The sequence below is a fragment of the Panthera pardus genome, unplaced genomic scaffold (assembly GCF_024362965.1).
Source record: "Panthera pardus isolate Hobbes unplaced genomic scaffold, ASM2436296v1 HiC_scaffold_12, whole genome shotgun sequence".
Taxonomy (NCBI): Eukaryota; Metazoa; Chordata; class Mammalia; order Carnivora; family Felidae; genus Panthera; species Panthera pardus.
The window spans coordinates 94,764,206-94,780,777 of NW_026526677.1; the positions used below are offsets into that span (position 1 = coordinate 94,764,206).

Consider the following 16,572-nt stretch of genomic DNA (forward strand, 5'->3'; position numbering starts at 1 on the left):
GGGTACTTTGCCTCCTTCACCGCCTGGCATAGGATTTTTTTTTTTCCCGGAAGGTGGTCCAATTACTGGGAGGCCAGAGACAAATGTGTGTGACAGGCACTATCGGTTGGCTAACACAACACTAATTCAAATGCCTCCTTTCTTTGCCGTTCCTTAAATATTTTGTTCCGGCCTCCTTTGCAGCCAGTGACGGCTCCTCCCGTGTCTGGCCCGTGAGATGCGAAGGAAGACGCACTGGAAACTTCTGGGTGAACCTGCGCTTCCTTGAAAAGGGGCAGACGATGTCGGTACCGCCACATTTCCCCTTCTCTCCACCTTGAACAGGACTGGGATACGTGGGCAGTAACAGCCGCCTCGTGACCACAAAGTAACAGCGTGAGGATCAAAAACAAAACTGGTGAGGACAGTGCAGTGAAACGAGCCTGGGTCCTTGCCTGCACGGTCAGGTGTCCACACCGGTGCCAGACGCCAGCTTTCTCTGGACTCGTTCTTGCATGAAAAATATCATCACGTATTTGTGCAAGCCGCTATTAGTTCAGTTTTCGGCAAACTGAAGCCAAAGACATTTTTAATTGGATCACTCTCCCGAATCAATCATTTGCAACCAGACTAGATCCGCACATAAACAGGATTATGACATTACCCTGCTTGAATTCCTCAACGGCTCTCCACTGTCTTTGGAACAAAGTCTAAGGATCTTAGCATAGTATTTAAGGTCCCTGATACCCTTACCCAAGGCGCCTGCCCAGGCACATCTCCTTCTGGCCGTTTACTTTTTACTCGAGTAACTCCAAAACAACTGCCCTATAAAAACCACACTTTCCTTGGTCCCTGTGCCTGCTTCTGCTTATTCTACCCAGTCTCATTTATCCTTCAAAATATAATTGCTTAAGCATCACCTCCTCCAGGAAACTTTTCTCCACATTCCCAGGCAGGGCTGAGCGCCCCTCTTGTATTACGATGGCACCTGGCCATACATACGTCGGTCTTTGCTCCAATCATGTCAGAGATAAAGCGCCCATTTGCAAATCAGACTTCTTCCCTGAAGAGTGAACATCCCTGACAGCAAGGCCTGTAACTTTACTCCTTTTTGCAACCTTCACACAGCCTCTGGCACAAAGTAGCTGCTCAGTATGCAAATGGTCAAATATAGTGTTTCAATATGCACACACACACACACACACACACACACACACACGTTCCTGGGTGGGTGATTCTTTGTGTCAAATTTTCATTCATTCATTCACTCGTCCATTCATTCATTTACACAAAAGAGAAAAGCTTCAGGAATCCAAAAGTCCTGTGTCACAAAGATGGACAACGAAAGAAAAACAGCCAAATAGAAAACGAAAGAAAAACAGCCAAATAGACAGAAATTTAAGGTGTGGTAAACACGCTCAACCAGAAACCCACCTGTTTGAGAAAAGAGATGGCTTCCACAATATATGCACAATCACTGACACACAGACAGCACCCAGTAGCAGATGGGTTTAAGGATGACACAGACTTATGATTTAAGGATAGAGAACCGAGTGGGGGATATGGAAAGGACATAATAACTGTGCCAACATAACCGTCCAGCTTGTAAAAGTTCTCATCCACTGCTCGTTTCGGCAGCACATATACTAAAAGTTCTACTCATCCAGTTATCATTAGAATGCCATAAAATCCCAGTGGACAGTAAGAGTTCCCTCTGTTACAGCCTTCATTTCCAATTTCTTCAATTTCTTCCTCTGTCTATATCCCAAAGATTCAAATATGGTTTTGCCCACTTTGAGGGAAAAAACAACAACACTTTGATCGATTCTGTGCCCCTGTTGTTATTATCTTTGTTTTCTTTTCCTCGGGCCACTGCACTTGTAAAATGAGCAGTCTATACTATCACGACCATCGGTCTCTCCTTTTACTTATCAATCTCTTGCAATAGGATTACCGTCCCCACCACGCCACTGAAACGTCCTCTCCACCATCACTGACAGAGCATCAAATTTAATCATCACATTCAAAAGCGTCAAATTTCTCCTGGTCCATAATCTCATCTTCTCTTTAACATCCGTGACCCCTTTCCCTCTACGCTTCCTTGATGCTTTCTGTCTGAGCATTGGCGACACGATGTAGGCTAATTCCTCAATACGTCCTTCTTTGACTTTCCTTCTTCCCCTGTTCCCTAAACACGGGCATTCTCCATACAGCTCAATAGATGTCTCTGTCAGAAGAATGCCCACCCGCCAACATGAAGTCCAGGAAAAAAACCGTGAAAGGGAGAGAGGACAGAGATAACGGGTTTGGAACTCAGCATCTGGTGTATTGTTAATGATTTTTAAAATGACTGCTTGCCCAACACCGTCTGAAGCCATGAGGGGATGGGTGGTACCTCATGCCTCATTGCACACCCACCCCTGTAAACATAGCAAAGGACCTTACGTTCAGGGGATGCCTGGTAAATCGTTTCTGGCGGCTTTGTTTCTTGCAACGTGGTTGTCCTGGAAGATTAGGCTTGAAATCAGAGAGAGATTTGAATCCCAGCTTTTTTTTTTTTTTTTTTAATTTTTTTTTTTTTAACGTTTATTTATTTTTGAGACAGAGAGAGACAGAGCATGAACGGGGGAGGGTCAGAGAGAGGGAGACACAGAATCTGAAACAGGCTCCAGGCTCTGAGCTGTCCGCAGATGTGCGGACAGAGCCCGACGCGGGGCTCGAACCCACGGACCGCGAGATCGTGACCTGAGCCGAGGTCGGCCGCTTAACCGACGGAGCCACCCAGGCGCCCCTGAATCCCAGCTCTTAACGCTAGTAAGATAACCTTGAGAGGCCACTGTCTCCTAAGTCTTGGTTTCCTTATCTGTGATAGGAGCACAGTGCCTGGCACATGGTCAAAGTTTCAATAACAGATTGCTGCTGTTGAAGATGATGATTCTTCATACATAGATTTAGACCTGAATCAACGCTATGGCGAAATGAAGATCTGTTATTGAAACCCTGCGATTACTCTGAAGGAAGCTCACTCGTGCAAAGGTACTTTCTTGTCCTAAAAGACCCTGGGGAAGACAGATGCCATCACGCCTCACCTAAGCTATGGCAACCCAGCAACGCAGCCCTAAATTGTGTTTTACTATAGCTCGTTTTTAGGACTGCTTCTTCCACGCCTGTCATCTCACAATCCAAGCACCGAGCACAGAAATGAGAGCCCATGACCTCTACAGTGGGGTGATATGGGAATAAGAGCGGAGGGCCACTGTCTGTTGCTTTGCAATTACTTAACCAAATGGCAGGCAAGTGCACCGGGAGGCTCTTACCAAAATAAAATGTGAGGGTTGTAATGCCTGTAGGGTCAGTGATCTGAAGAATGGCAAGACTGTTTTTAACTTGCCCTTCCCGCATTAGACGTGAGCTAGGCAGCTCTCCAGCTTTTCTTCCAAAGATAGTAAATCTGTGGTAAGAAATCTCTGGACCTTAATGATACCCATGTTTGAGAGATGGCTCCTTGAAACTCTGGACTGTGGTTTCAGTTAAAAGTTCAACAGAGACAGTGGTCTATTATGAGAGGGGAAGGTGGCTATAAGTAGTAGAGTGGTGTTTACGTCACATGACCATTTTCTGTCTCCGAGACTCAACAACAAAATGGCGTACCTGGCAAGATGTGATTCAGTTTGACTGGGGCAGGGGAGAGCCTGACAGACAAAACACAGAGTCACTGAATGATCATTTCAGAACAGACGGAAACAAGAACACAGATAGCACAGGGACGATCCAGAGGACAACAGAGTTTAACATTTTGGAAGCAGTTAACAGCACTGGAGCAGACCAGGGAAACAGTCTTGGCATAGAGAGCACCGACACACTGAAACACCTACCCATCTCACATCTTTCTTTTTTTTTTTTTTTTTTTTAATTTTTTTTTTTTAACGTTTATTTATTTTTGAGACAGAGAGAGACAGAGCATGAACGGGGGAGGGTCAGAGAGAGGGAGACACAGAATCCGAAACAGGCTCCAGGCTCCGAGCTGTCAGCACAGAGCCCGACGCGGGGCTCGAACTCACGGGCCGCGAGATCGTGACCTGAGCGGAAGTCGGCCGCTCAACCGACTGAGCCACCCAGGCGCCCCTCACATCTTTCTTCATGGCTAGCATGTCTGAATGCACACTCAGTAAAGCTATTAACATGGATGACTGCATGGCTGTTAACTGATATTTCTGTCCAGATGGGATTCTCCCTGGGGAAAGCAAAATCAGACCGCAAAGTAATCAGCAAATAGGAAATAATTCTCCACGATGACCGTGAGTTCTGTACCGTTAAACCCTCAGGAATGTCAAGTTCTGGCAAAGAGAGCCTGTATGATTTCTTTGAGGGCTCTACAATATAACTTATTTTACGGCATGTTCCGGGGAGGCAGAGACAGGAAGCCAGGGAACTTTCTCTTATGAGCAGTTTAATTGATTCCCGGTCACTGGTCAAATGATCTTCTCCCACCTATGAAGGTAAGAGATTTACCTCAGAGATTCGCTTCTTTCTAAGCATGGTGTTTACCCTTTTCCAGCAGGCCTTTCCTGTGGAGTGAGAAAAATCCCAGAGTTAGAGGCCCTCCTTAGAACCCCCTTCTGCAGCCTGAGGCATCTAATCCACGAAACTGACCAACAAGGCCCAGGGCAGTGACTTGGGAGGACGTCTGCTTCTTCCAGGAGAGCAAACACTGGCTCAGGTCTCCCCGCCAGGGCAGGTCACACACACTCAGTGCCACAACCTCAGCAGCCCAGAAGCCAGGAGACCAAAGATGGGCAGGGAGGGAACCCTGTGCCCACGTTATAGAAGATTCATCCACACCCTCCAACCTTCCACCTGTAAGATCAAGTAAACTCTCCTGTCGTTCTACGTGGTTCCAATCTCAGCTGTTTAAGAGACCAACACCGTTTTAGAAAGAGTTGGCTCTCAATTATCAACACAAATCTTGGCCTGTTAACAGAGGACGACATAACAATCAGAAGATCGATTTTTATCTGCCAGTCACGCGCACATGAGTTTTAAACATGTCCTGGTAAAACAAAGTTTACCCATTCAAATGGGTAAACTCACCGAGGGAAGGGGGCGATCGATTCAGCGGGCGCAGGATGCAGCCTTCACAAGATAATCTGCATGCCGGGCAGACGGAGGGCCAGAAAACTTGACACGTTGCCCCCACAAGCTGTCACCTAAATGGGACACCGTTATACCTCACCTCAACATATCTGCCTCCAGCAACTGGAGATTAAATTGCTATCGCTAAATTCTGTGGCGAGAAATGGGGGTGCCAGTTCCCAGATCTGCCCCAACCAAATGTATGGGCCTGGATGACCGACTTTTCTCTGGGCTTCACTTTCCTCTTCTGCATAAGGTTATATAAGAGGATTCTAGGCCCCTACGTAGCCAGGAATATATAAAAGTAAGCTACAGAAGGCAACAGGCATCCTAATTGTTAATATTTCTTATCCTGAGTTCACCATAAAGCTAAGTAATGACTGAATCGTCAGAAGGACACGTTGACAGATTATTACCTGGGTAATCGTGTTTGATGTCTACACTGAACTCCTGCGTTTAATGTGCTACTGTCACAGCCTCGGAAGAAAGTGGAACTGGCTGTAAGGAAGGATAGACTGACCTAGAAAGGATGCTTTCAAACGTTGCTTCCATGCTCTGGAACTGAGGTGAACAAACAAACAGGCAGATAAAACACAGCGGAGACACTTTTTCCCTGACTTCTGAAGCCTCTTTGGATGGCACCAGTTGCTCCCAGACCCCTAGGGATTGTGTTCTCTTGGTGTCTGTGTGCAGAAGACAGACAGGCAGTTGCCCCAGACTGCGGATGTTGCCATGATCTAGCCAACAACACCTAGAAACGGGGAGCCCGAGACCGAGTCTGGGGGCGGGTGGAGACAGGATAGACAAAGCACAGAGAAGTCTGACAGAACAAGTCAGAAAGGGTCAGACAGGCAGAGTTCACCACGTGCTAGTGCTGTTCCCTCACTGACAGATCCTTTGTCTCCCGCAGCAGGCCCAGCGTATGCTTCTGGTGACATCGCTGATAGGAAGCGTGCGGCCCAGTGGTGAATCAACCCCTCAGATACGCCAGATTGGATGAAAATGGAAACCACGGTGTTACCTGGCTGGACTGGGGTGCGGGGAATGGCCCAGAAAATTCACTTCGTGAACCTAAAAGTCCGTGAACTGAGAAACGGAACGTGTTCTCTGGAAGGGACAAATTTATTTTAAGCCACTGCAATAAAATAAGACAAAATAATAAAGCCCGTTAAAAAAACAACAACGACAACAACCGTGGCTTGGCGTTTCAAAAGTCTCAGGTGGAAAAAGGCTGCCGCCACATGTTTTAGATGTTCTTCAAAACACCTGTCAATCGGGCTGGGCACCTGGGGGACAGGAGACACGAGGAATCATCTAGCACAGCACCCTGTTCCCAGAGAGGCCACACCGCACTCACCCCAGATGGAGGGGGACCACCTAATGTTGAATTTCACAGCCCTTCTGGGTTACCCATCCAACAATAAACGACTCCACCTTTGATAATACAAATAGGACAACGCCAATTTAAGGTAGGTGGTTACTGACAACATCCCGCTGAAACGACCATTTATCCAGGTGTCAACCCTGGAATCTAAGTACCTCCGAGATCGTCACAATCTCCACCCCCCATCCTTTGACATTTCTCATCCTGTTGCTCCCTGAAACCACTTCCCTGTCATCACTCTCCCGGTTTATCAGCCACCTTCTGGCTTTACTTTCCTCTGGGTCCCTTTCCTCAACAATAGCCTCGACAGCCCTCTCAGCGTCTCCATGGTTTTGCCAAACCTACGTGACACAGCTCCTCCCCGGGAGAAATCCAGCCAGCTGCTCCCTCTGGCCCGGCTCCTGAAAGGGGGAGGGGATGGAGACAATGGTGCCATCACAGTGTACGTTTTCCAACCTCAACCGGGGTCTGGTCTGTATGGAAATCTTTCTGCTTGCCCTCAGCCAATAATTTTGACTCTCGGAAAGCTTTCCATTCTTCTTGAGCTCCCCACATCACTTTCTACTCTAGCAGAAAGATTCTAGGAGAAGAGATTTCACCTCTTCTCCACAGAGGAAGTTAGAAGTTACCTCTTGAAGCTCCTTCCAATGGTTCTTCATAATTGCATTTCTGAAAGGGACACCTTTTGCTACTTTCCTATTTTCTCCAAAGAAAGGGGCATTCTTTCACTCTCCTTGTGGGGTTTTAGTGAGAGTGAAATAAATCAATAAACATCAGATACATAGCACAATGCTTGGCAGGCCAGAAATACCAGTACCCTTCCTGCCTTCCCTCTACAAATTTAGCCCCCCCCCCTTTTTTCTTGCTAGATTCTGTTACCTTCTGAGTTCTTAAGAACTCTACTCTCTTAGCTGTTTCTTCTCTTTCCTGTATCTTTAATCTCTCCCTTCCTATCTAGAGGTTTCCCTCCTATTGAAAAGCATATTCAAGTGATTCCCCTCTTTTTAAAAATCTTTTTGTTCTTCCTTCTAGGTTTTCATGTTGTCCCCCCTCAAATATTAAGAGCAGGCCTCCAGAACTCTCTGTTGCCTTCAATTCCTAAGCTCTAGGCAATGTTACTATCTTGCTCCTGTCCCATTTTCCTTCACAGTTTCATTGAAACTGTTTCTGAGAACATTACAAATGACCCCTTACATCTCTACTCCAATAGCCTCTTTTCAACCCTCATTCCGCTCAGGATTTGCTCTCTTTACCTTCTCTTTCAACTCTGCTTCTCTTCTGGTGTTTCACCTCCCAGTTTATGGCTAATGACCTAGTTCAGGTACCACCGAGCTAGCGCATTAATGCAATCGATGGCTCTTCTTCTTCCTTCCCTTAGCCTCCACCATCCACCTGCTACTAAATCTTGATGACTCCTTTTTAGACTAATTCTCAGATATGGACAGTCCCTTCCAACCTTTCCTGCCAGAATTCAGACCCCCATCAAATCCCAACTGGGCTACTCAGCAGCCCCTTTATGGCACCTGGTCTTTGGACTCTCCCTGGGTCTGTTCACCCTCCACACTGCTGCCGGCTACTTTCCTAAAAAAACAAATCTGTTCTTCTTGCCCTTCTGCTGAAAAATGTCTTGGCTCCCAGCTGCCTCTGTTAAGTACAAGCTGTATAAGTGGACCTTCATGATCTGACTCCAGGAGCTCCCTGCTCTAGCCTCATCACCTCACCTTCTAAAAGGTTCCTTCTCCATCTGGAACATGCCCTCACCCTTGAAAACCCAGCTCAAATATAACCTCTTCTGAACAAGCTTTCTCAGATTCACCTGGGCTGGTTCTGCTCCCTGCTCTGGATCTTGTGTTCCCAAGCCACCTTAGTCTTACCTCTGTAGAGCAATTAACAAGTTATCTTGGGCTCCTCTCCTTCATCTTCCTTAGGAGAAACCATGAGCTCTTTGTAGAAACCATGATTCTTGGATAAGAATCATCTTATTCAACACTGCATCCTCAATGCTCATCTGGTTTCTTTTTTTAACAAATGTTTGTTGCAAGAATATAAAGAAAGGATGTGGTAAAAAAAAAAAAATGACAGAAATAAAGAACGGAAAAAAATCGGGGTAAGAACATGTTACATCCTGTCCGCAGCTGGTGGAGATAAGATATCCTAGGAGAAAAGAATAAGAGATAAGGACACTTCACCAGTGCTCTGAAAAAGCTAGATTCCAATCCATCAACTCATTTCTTTCCACTACCCACACAGGAATAAACTCCATAAAAAGTGCAAATGTCTGGATTCTTCGCTCTGCTATTTCAGTCTTGTTTGTACCACTTTTTACCCTCTTCCAAAATCAGTTCTCAAAACTTGATCACAGAACCACCATTATAATGCAGGTATACAAGACAGCCCAAGGCCCAATCCCTAAATTAAATTGTCTGTTGCTAAGAGAGATCAGGCTTCAGATAGAAGAGTCAAAACCTAGCACTAGCATTGAACTCTGGTTCCTGAAGCATCCAGGTGTTAAGAATGATCAGATTTTAGACGAAAGAAAAGAACAGATGAAATTAATTTTTAAACTCAGTTTTATAAATCTTCCCATCTCATCCACAGTTGGGCAAACACTTTTAAGAACACAGACCTGCTGTCCCTGCTAACCTGTTCCTGCTTCTTGACAGGCCAAAATGTATCATTCAGTTGGGCTGGTCTGACTGCTAAATACAGCTGTCAACACAGCCTTATTTACCTGGGTTTGTGCTTTTTCAGACACACAGCAGGAAGCTCATGCATGCAATACATCAGCCAGGGCCAGAAATTCACATTCTCTATTGATTGTTGCCAACTGAGCTCAAATGGAGGGAATGGCCTCAGCCAAGATGAAGAAAGACCTCAGAAGACCCGATTTATAGGAGATTGGAATCCTGAGGGACTTGCCTCAGCAATCTTTTGGAAGTGGCAGTTTCCCTCAAATTCTGCTCTACTTTCTTCGCCTTGCAGAAGCTTTTGTAGCCACTGGTTCATCTGGAACAAACTATGGGGACGACTCTCCCTTCGGGATAATCTACAAGAAAAGGAGGGCTATCACAGTTATAAGGAGTAGGTATAACGCCAACTTCATTCAGCATTTTCTTGGGACTTAAACGTCAAGAAAATTTGGCAGTGATTAGCATACCAAAACATAAAAGGCAGGCGGGAGGTGCCAAGAAAAGTAATATAGCCTACTTCTTTGTTCTAAATTCCTTTCATTAGGTTTGCATAGGTATGTATATTTTGAGGAATCCTTTTGTGCCTCAACTACTAGGAGATGCTTGGGCACTCCTACCCACAGAAATAAAGAACTAATGACCGATCATGGAAGACGCTAGGGACAAAAAGAGGACACTGGGAATTTAGGGTGGAATCCACAAGACAAAGGATGGTATCGAAGTATTTGAGAACAGTAGTGAAGAATAGATCACGGTATTTAAAAACAGAATGTTGGTGGAAGTCCCGGCTCTACCGTTTCCTGCCCATGTGAGCCTGAACATCGTGTCTCTATGTCCTGGTTTCTGCAACTATAAAATGCGGATGATGATAATTTATTCTGCATAACAAAAGAGCTCCACGATCAGTAACACAGAATACCAATGGTATCTCAGTCATAAAATAAGGAAGGGTTCAAGACACTTGTTTGTTAAGTGTCCATACTCCTATGAGATGGCTATGTCATTCTCACCAGCACAGGGGACACTTTCGGATGAAGACTTTGTGTAAGCTCTCTACTTCCAGACAAGCGGAGCAGCTCATTCTGGGGGTTCATTTAAATAAAGACTTGAGCATGAGGAGGCTCAGAGCCCCAAGTATAGAAGTCTGGGGAAAATACACGACCCAGCAATGATGGGGACATTCACGTCTGGTTCCACGGGCTGTGGGGCTGACGCTGCGCAATCATGCACCATCGGGCTGAGCATCCCGAGTGACAGACTGAGGCTCTACACCTGGGAGGCCATACTTCGAATCTGACCGTACTAAAGAAGGTCCTGACTTGGGTTTTATCTTTTTTCCTTTTCCTCCGAGATGCAGAAGAAATTTCCTCGTCTACAAAGCTATGCCACACAAACCGCCTGAACCAGATAAGCAGGAAGAAAGAACGCAGGGAGAAAATACGCAGGGATGCTCGACTGGAGGGAAGGGAAGGAAACTGGCTTCTGCTTCTCTCTTAATGGACCGTCAATCCTTCATTTCCTCGGGTCTTTGAACATACGCCCATATGGCTCATGTCAATGCTTCCAATTGCTCTCTGCGTCAGAGACGGAGATACCTTTTTATAGTCACTGGGGGGAATATTCTCTGACTAGTAAGCCTATTTAGTTCTGGAGGGAAAGATCAGCCTCTACAAGGCTAGCCAGCGGAAAGCGCTCCTTCTGAGTCACACTGTCCGATCCGTCGCTCTTTTTGAAGTCAGAACGGATTCAACAGCAGTCTTGCTACCCAGTCTCTATTGCTGGATTTGTCAAAACAGCATCTTAAAAGTTAATAGGTGGAGAATCATATAAATTGTCAATGTCCATGGCAAAAGAGCCATAAACACCCTATTAAATACAAATATGTACACGGAAGTGACAAGCCTTTTGAAGAGTCTTACATTTTTATATCTACCCAACAACCTTATCTTATTAATTGGTCCCCTTAACGTGCGTTGTTATTTTTCTTTCCTCCAAAGAATGGCTATGTGCAAGGGGCATGCATTTAATTGCTACTAAATCTCCTGGGACATAAGGAACTAAGTCCACGTCTAAACCCACAAAACATTATCTGCTCTGTGTTCTAACCAAGTACAAGATGCACAACGTCCTTATTCTTGCTGCCTAAGCACTGTAACACCAGCATAGTACACATGAGCTTCCTGACCAGGCCAACAAATGAGGCGAGTGCCCAAATTGTAAGCAGGACTTCCACTTGGGGCAAGCTCAGCCAAAGCGAACACTTTCTTTTGCATCTAGCGAGATCTCCAAGAAGAAATGGACCAAGAAGTCTCACAAAGGCTGGAATCAAACCCAGTGCCAAAAAAAAAAAAAAAAAAAAAAAAGTACAGGAGGGGGAATGCTAAGCTCCTCCAGAATCCAGTTAACTGGAATTCTTCCTGCTAACAAGCCCAACCAAGCCAAGGAACAAGGTTCCTTTCTGGCTTCTGCCCACCCTCATCAAAGCATCTCTTCATAGGCTGTTATCAGAGCCCCGGCTTCTCTGGAGGATGCCTTCTTATCTGATTAAATGGAATATTATGTTAAATATTCAGCCACCCCGGCACTGGCTGTGTGGGTGTGCTGGATAAAATCTTCATGAACACGCCATCCCAGGGTCATTTGTTTAATTTCAATTCTGCAAAATGTAAAAATAGAAAAGAGCTGCCGTTGGAGGGCTGAGGTTTGACAGCTTCAATGAGAAGGCTCCAGGAGCACAAAACCCATGCTGCTGGCTGGATCGCTGGCTTTCTCCCTCTGCCAGAGGAAAAAGGGAAGAGAATGAACCTGCAAGCAACGTACCGCATTCACTCATCTTCGCTCTTTCCCTCTTTTGCCTTTGCCTGCACTTACTGTCTGCATTTTTCTCCTATTCCACCCGCTTTCTTCCTCCGCTGCCCCGCCCTGCCCTCCCACATCATTTCTACACGACAATTTTCTCTTTCTCCTTCTCAGGGACCCCGTCTGCTCCAACAGCCTCGCCTGGGGCTCGCTTACCTTCTGGAGCTCCCCGGGTCCAGGCTCCCCGGGTCTCACACACTTTTCCAGGAATTGCTCTTCTGTCCCACTCCCATTCCTACCCCCGACCAGTTCCCCATGTTCCAGACACCAAAAAAGTTTAGGAAGATGGCGTTTGGGATTTTGGAGATCAGTTGGATTAAGTGGGAGAGGAGCCATAGGGACGGCCTATTTTCACCCCTCCCCCCCCTTCACCTAAGCGAATATGTATGTTTATTACTCATTCAGTTCTGCAACTCCTGGTGGGAGTCAGGGTGCGCAGGCAGGGGCGCCCCGCTGCGCTTGTGTTTTGGCCAAATCAATTTTTAATTTTATGACTTTTTTTTTTTTTTTTTTAAGAAACGCTCAAGTTGCACTCTCCATTTCTGATCTTTTGAAGCCACCTCTGCATTGGCCTTACTGCAATTCAGGCCCAGAAAGAGAAATCTTGTTTTCACTAGGAGTTCCAGAGCGGTGCCAAAAGTCCCCGTGGATGCTGAGGGAGGAGAGCTGCCTCCTGCTTCAAGCCTCCTGCCCTCCTGCGGTCTCAGAAAGGTCCCACTGCTTGACCTAGTTTCAAACCAAAGCATTCAGATTGCTTCCGTTAATATGGCTGATGGAGCTATGGGTTCAGCTCACTCCCTGTGGCTAGCACGGGCTCCTCGCCTGTGGGGCCCATGAACTACAGGAGCCATCCTTTCCCTGAAACTTTCTCCGATCGCCAGTAACTTTCTCTGAAGACAGAACTTCCCGGCCGGTTTAAGGAAGGCCTAACAGAAAAGGTGGTTAGCAGACCGCTAACTCACAGATCCACCAGCATCAACCCACTGTAGAAAAGAACATTCCTGTTACCATTCCCATCTTACAGATCTATACCTGAGTCCTACTCTCTCCCCTGTCCAAAGAACTCGATTTCCACACACACCAAATAAGCCTTCAATAAATGAAGGTGACCCTCTAAACAGCATTTGCCTACTCGGGATCCCACTTCCTAAACACACACACACACACACACACACACACACACACACACACACCCTTTACTAGAATACCGTCTCCACTCTCCTGTCTCTTCATCAGCAATGTTACTTTGCTATGCAGATACACAATACATACCCACCAGGTACAAAGTGGATACTGGGGCATCTCTTAGAAGCCAGAGCCTTGTATACACCAAAGTAAAGGTATATGGAACCCCGGCATCTAAAAGATACACGCAGTGGGCAGTCAGTTGAGCTCAGTCAGTTGAGCATCTGACTCTCGATTTCAGTTCGGGTCATGATCTCACAGATCCTGAGTTCAAGCCCCACATCAGCCTCTGTGCTGATGGTGCACAGCCTGCTTGGGATTCTCTCTCTCTCTCTGCCTGTCTCTTTCCCAAAAATAAAATAAATAAACTTAAAAAAAAGAAATAAAAGATATATGCGGTGTTTCTGTTTTGTGCACATTGGGATTTGGGGTCAAATCAAGGAAATGATTTCAGCACAATTTGAAGAACATATCGTTTTCTGCCTTGGCAGAAAACGCAACGTACCAATCTACAGATGCAAAGGGGGGAAGGAGAGGGAGAAAGAAAAGATCCTGATCAAGCTGAAAGAACAATGAAAATCAAAACAGTATAAACTACAGCAGGCACCCCTGGAGACAGCAACCCCCCAGCAGGGCAAGTGGGATGGGTGTAAACAGCGGCCCAAAGAGCCACAAACAGCCACCCTTGTAAAAGCAGCAGAGGGCGGCCTGGAGTGCAGCGGCAGCCTTGGGGTACCTCAGTTGCCAGCGTCCAAGCTACAGAGGGGTCTAATGGGGAAGCCCTGACGGAACCGACAGTGAGCTAATGCGCAAAAACAGCAAAGGACTGCTAAGGTCCAAAAGCAAAGGTGGCAGGGACCACCTTTCCAATGTATTCGCCTTATAAAGATGTGATCTCATTCAAGGCCTATGACCCTTGAATACAGCTAGACAAGAAACCGACTCAGGCACTCGTATTCGGTGACAGCGCTAAACGGGGGTGCTATAGCAATACCCCAGTTTGGCGACATGCTGATCAGTTGCTCACTAACAGTTTCTTTCCAACACTAACGCCAAAGCCCGGTTCCAAATCTCTGAAACCAAGCAGACTTTGAGCGTGGGCAGGGGAAACCGGAACTTCTACAAACCCCTGAATATGGAGGACGATGCCTGGCAGATCTCTTGACCCAAGTTGCAAGTTGAGGACAAGATCTTCTGAGCAAGTTACAAAGTAAATGAGCCGGAGGGGAGGTTCAGGCAAACACTGGTGACCGCACCAGCAGCCTCGCTGTGCACCATCAAAGGCAGCCAGTTCGTTTTGCGCGCAGCAGGGAAGGCAACACGGACAGGGACACCGGGTAGAAGCAAGCGACATGATCTTCAAGTAAGGAACAAAGCCAGAGGCACCACTGAATAGAGGGAGTAAATGCTAACCTCCCCCAGAGCATGAGAATTGCTCATACAGGAGACATCTGTTTATACTTTGCCCTCTCACCTTCTCAACGCTGCTTAATGACAAAGGTCACATCACACCAGAACGGGGTGGAGGCCTCTCTTTGATGTGTGCCTGTTCTACCGTGAGCCTCAAGATCACGCTAGGGGCAAAGTGGGACTTTGGGGTGGGAGACAGAAAGGCAGCATTTCCAACTCGTTTCCCTTATTGGCTTCCAGAGCTCCAAGCTCAGCCCCAGCTGAAATATGCCCCTCTTGAAAAGCAACCCCACCCCCACCCCCCCCACCCCCAGGCAGAGAGTTCCTCCTCCATAAAACACTCGTTGTATCTCCAAGAGGTGACGTGCCCACATAAGCACTGGCAGAGGAGACAGCTCAGCCCCCTGCACAAATTTCTTTATCCTCTCCCAGAGTGGTGGGAGTTTTACATCTGCTACTGTCATGAAAACATTTTATTATTTTTTTTACAAGTCTCTCTCTCTCTCTCTTTTTTTTTAACTCGCTTGGATACAGCTAGGGATCTTCCAAGTGTATGTGATGTGCACAGTCCTTCCCCCTCTTCAACAACTGCTCTAGGCCCACCGGAACGCACAGCCTGGGAGCACGCCATCAAGTGCTTATTCCTACGTGGCCTTGGAGCCACGTGCCCTGCTGAGGGACTTCCAGAGGAAGGGGGTTTCTCCGGGCAGGAGGTTGGCTGATGGGTGCAAACGAGTTGTTTGGGCCCTAACAACTTCCTTCGGATGGCCACATCTCCGCATCTACTCCACAAAAGTAAATCCATTTCTTCTGGAATGGGACTCCGTGCATCCCTAGGCCCAAACCAGGCATTCGTCCAATTACTAGACCTCCCATCTCCACCCTAGGAGGAAATTAGGAAAAACAGAACCTCTCCTTAGCCTTTCCGGGCATCTTCAGACAAACCCTATGATGTCCACTCTGTCTGTGTCCCCAACTTTGGGCTTCTACAACAGAAGGGAAATCGGCATAAAATTGATGGGGGTGGCCAGGTAGGGTGAGGGAAGCATCACCCAGGCACAAGGAAAGCCGGCGTCCCCAGGACAAACTTTGTAGACTCAGTCTCCCTACCCACAGCCCTGCCCTCACCACTTGCCTGAGCACATCTCCAGAACTGAATGGAGGAAGAAGCCAGCCTCGCCAGCTCTTGGAAATTCATGAGGGAGGTAGTCTACCCCAGCGGTTTCCTGGGGACACCAACTCTCAGGTGTGGACAGCACAGCCAGGCCACAATCCATGTTAATAGCTTTACCGTGCCCTCTGGTAACTTCCAGGTTGCACTCAAGATTCCGAGAACCAACAGCACCTCTCACTCCTGCCCCAATGTTTCCACAGCCGCCAGTGTCCCCCGGGGCTACCCCATTCTCACCCGGGCAGCCAGCTATGGTCCTTCTGGGGCTGAGGAAGGTCCAGAAGTTCTTACCTGGGTTTTCTGGGGGAGGCGCTCATGGGGCCCGCCGGTCGGGGCGCCCCGGCTGCCGGCTGCTGCTCACCGCATCTCCCTGGGAGCCCGGCTTTGCAAAGAGGAGAGCCAGTCCCATCTGGAGCAGGGAGGAGGCGCGGACCCGAGGACGCGTGGAGCCGAGCCCGGGTGGGGGCCGCACCCCAGCTCCCCGAGGGGGCGTGGGCACAGTGGGCGGGGGCGGCTGCACCCGGGAGGGGTGGGGGGCGCGGGAGCGGGCGGACCCGTCCCCCGGCTGCGAGACTCCCGCTGGCTTCTCGCCCGCTGTCACGCTGTCACCGCATCACGTCCCTCGGTCTATATAGGCATTGCCCCCTCCCTGCCTCTGTGCTCCTCCCCGCGTCGTCCCGACTCTACCTCTGTGGTTTCCGCTCCTGGCTCAGTCCCTCTGCCTCGCGTCCCCGCGCTCCCCTCCCTCCTCCCCTCACCCT

The 16,572-nt window shown here is 47.8% G+C and overlaps 1 protein-coding gene across 1 annotated transcript in view; it reads right to left on the minus strand.

The window, feature by feature from the left end:
* GRAMD1B (GRAM domain containing 1B) overlaps positions 1–16,247 on the minus strand; it is a 242,468-nt gene extending 226,221 nt beyond the window's left edge. Inside the window, exon 1 of the mRNA XM_053900339.1 lies at positions 16,103–16,247. Coding sequence (XP_053756314.1) covers positions 16,103–16,128 — 26 coding nt within the window. The 5' untranslated portion in view covers positions 16,129–16,247. The remainder of the gene's footprint in view (positions 1–16,102) is intronic.
* Positions 16,248–16,572: the final 325 nt, after the last annotated feature.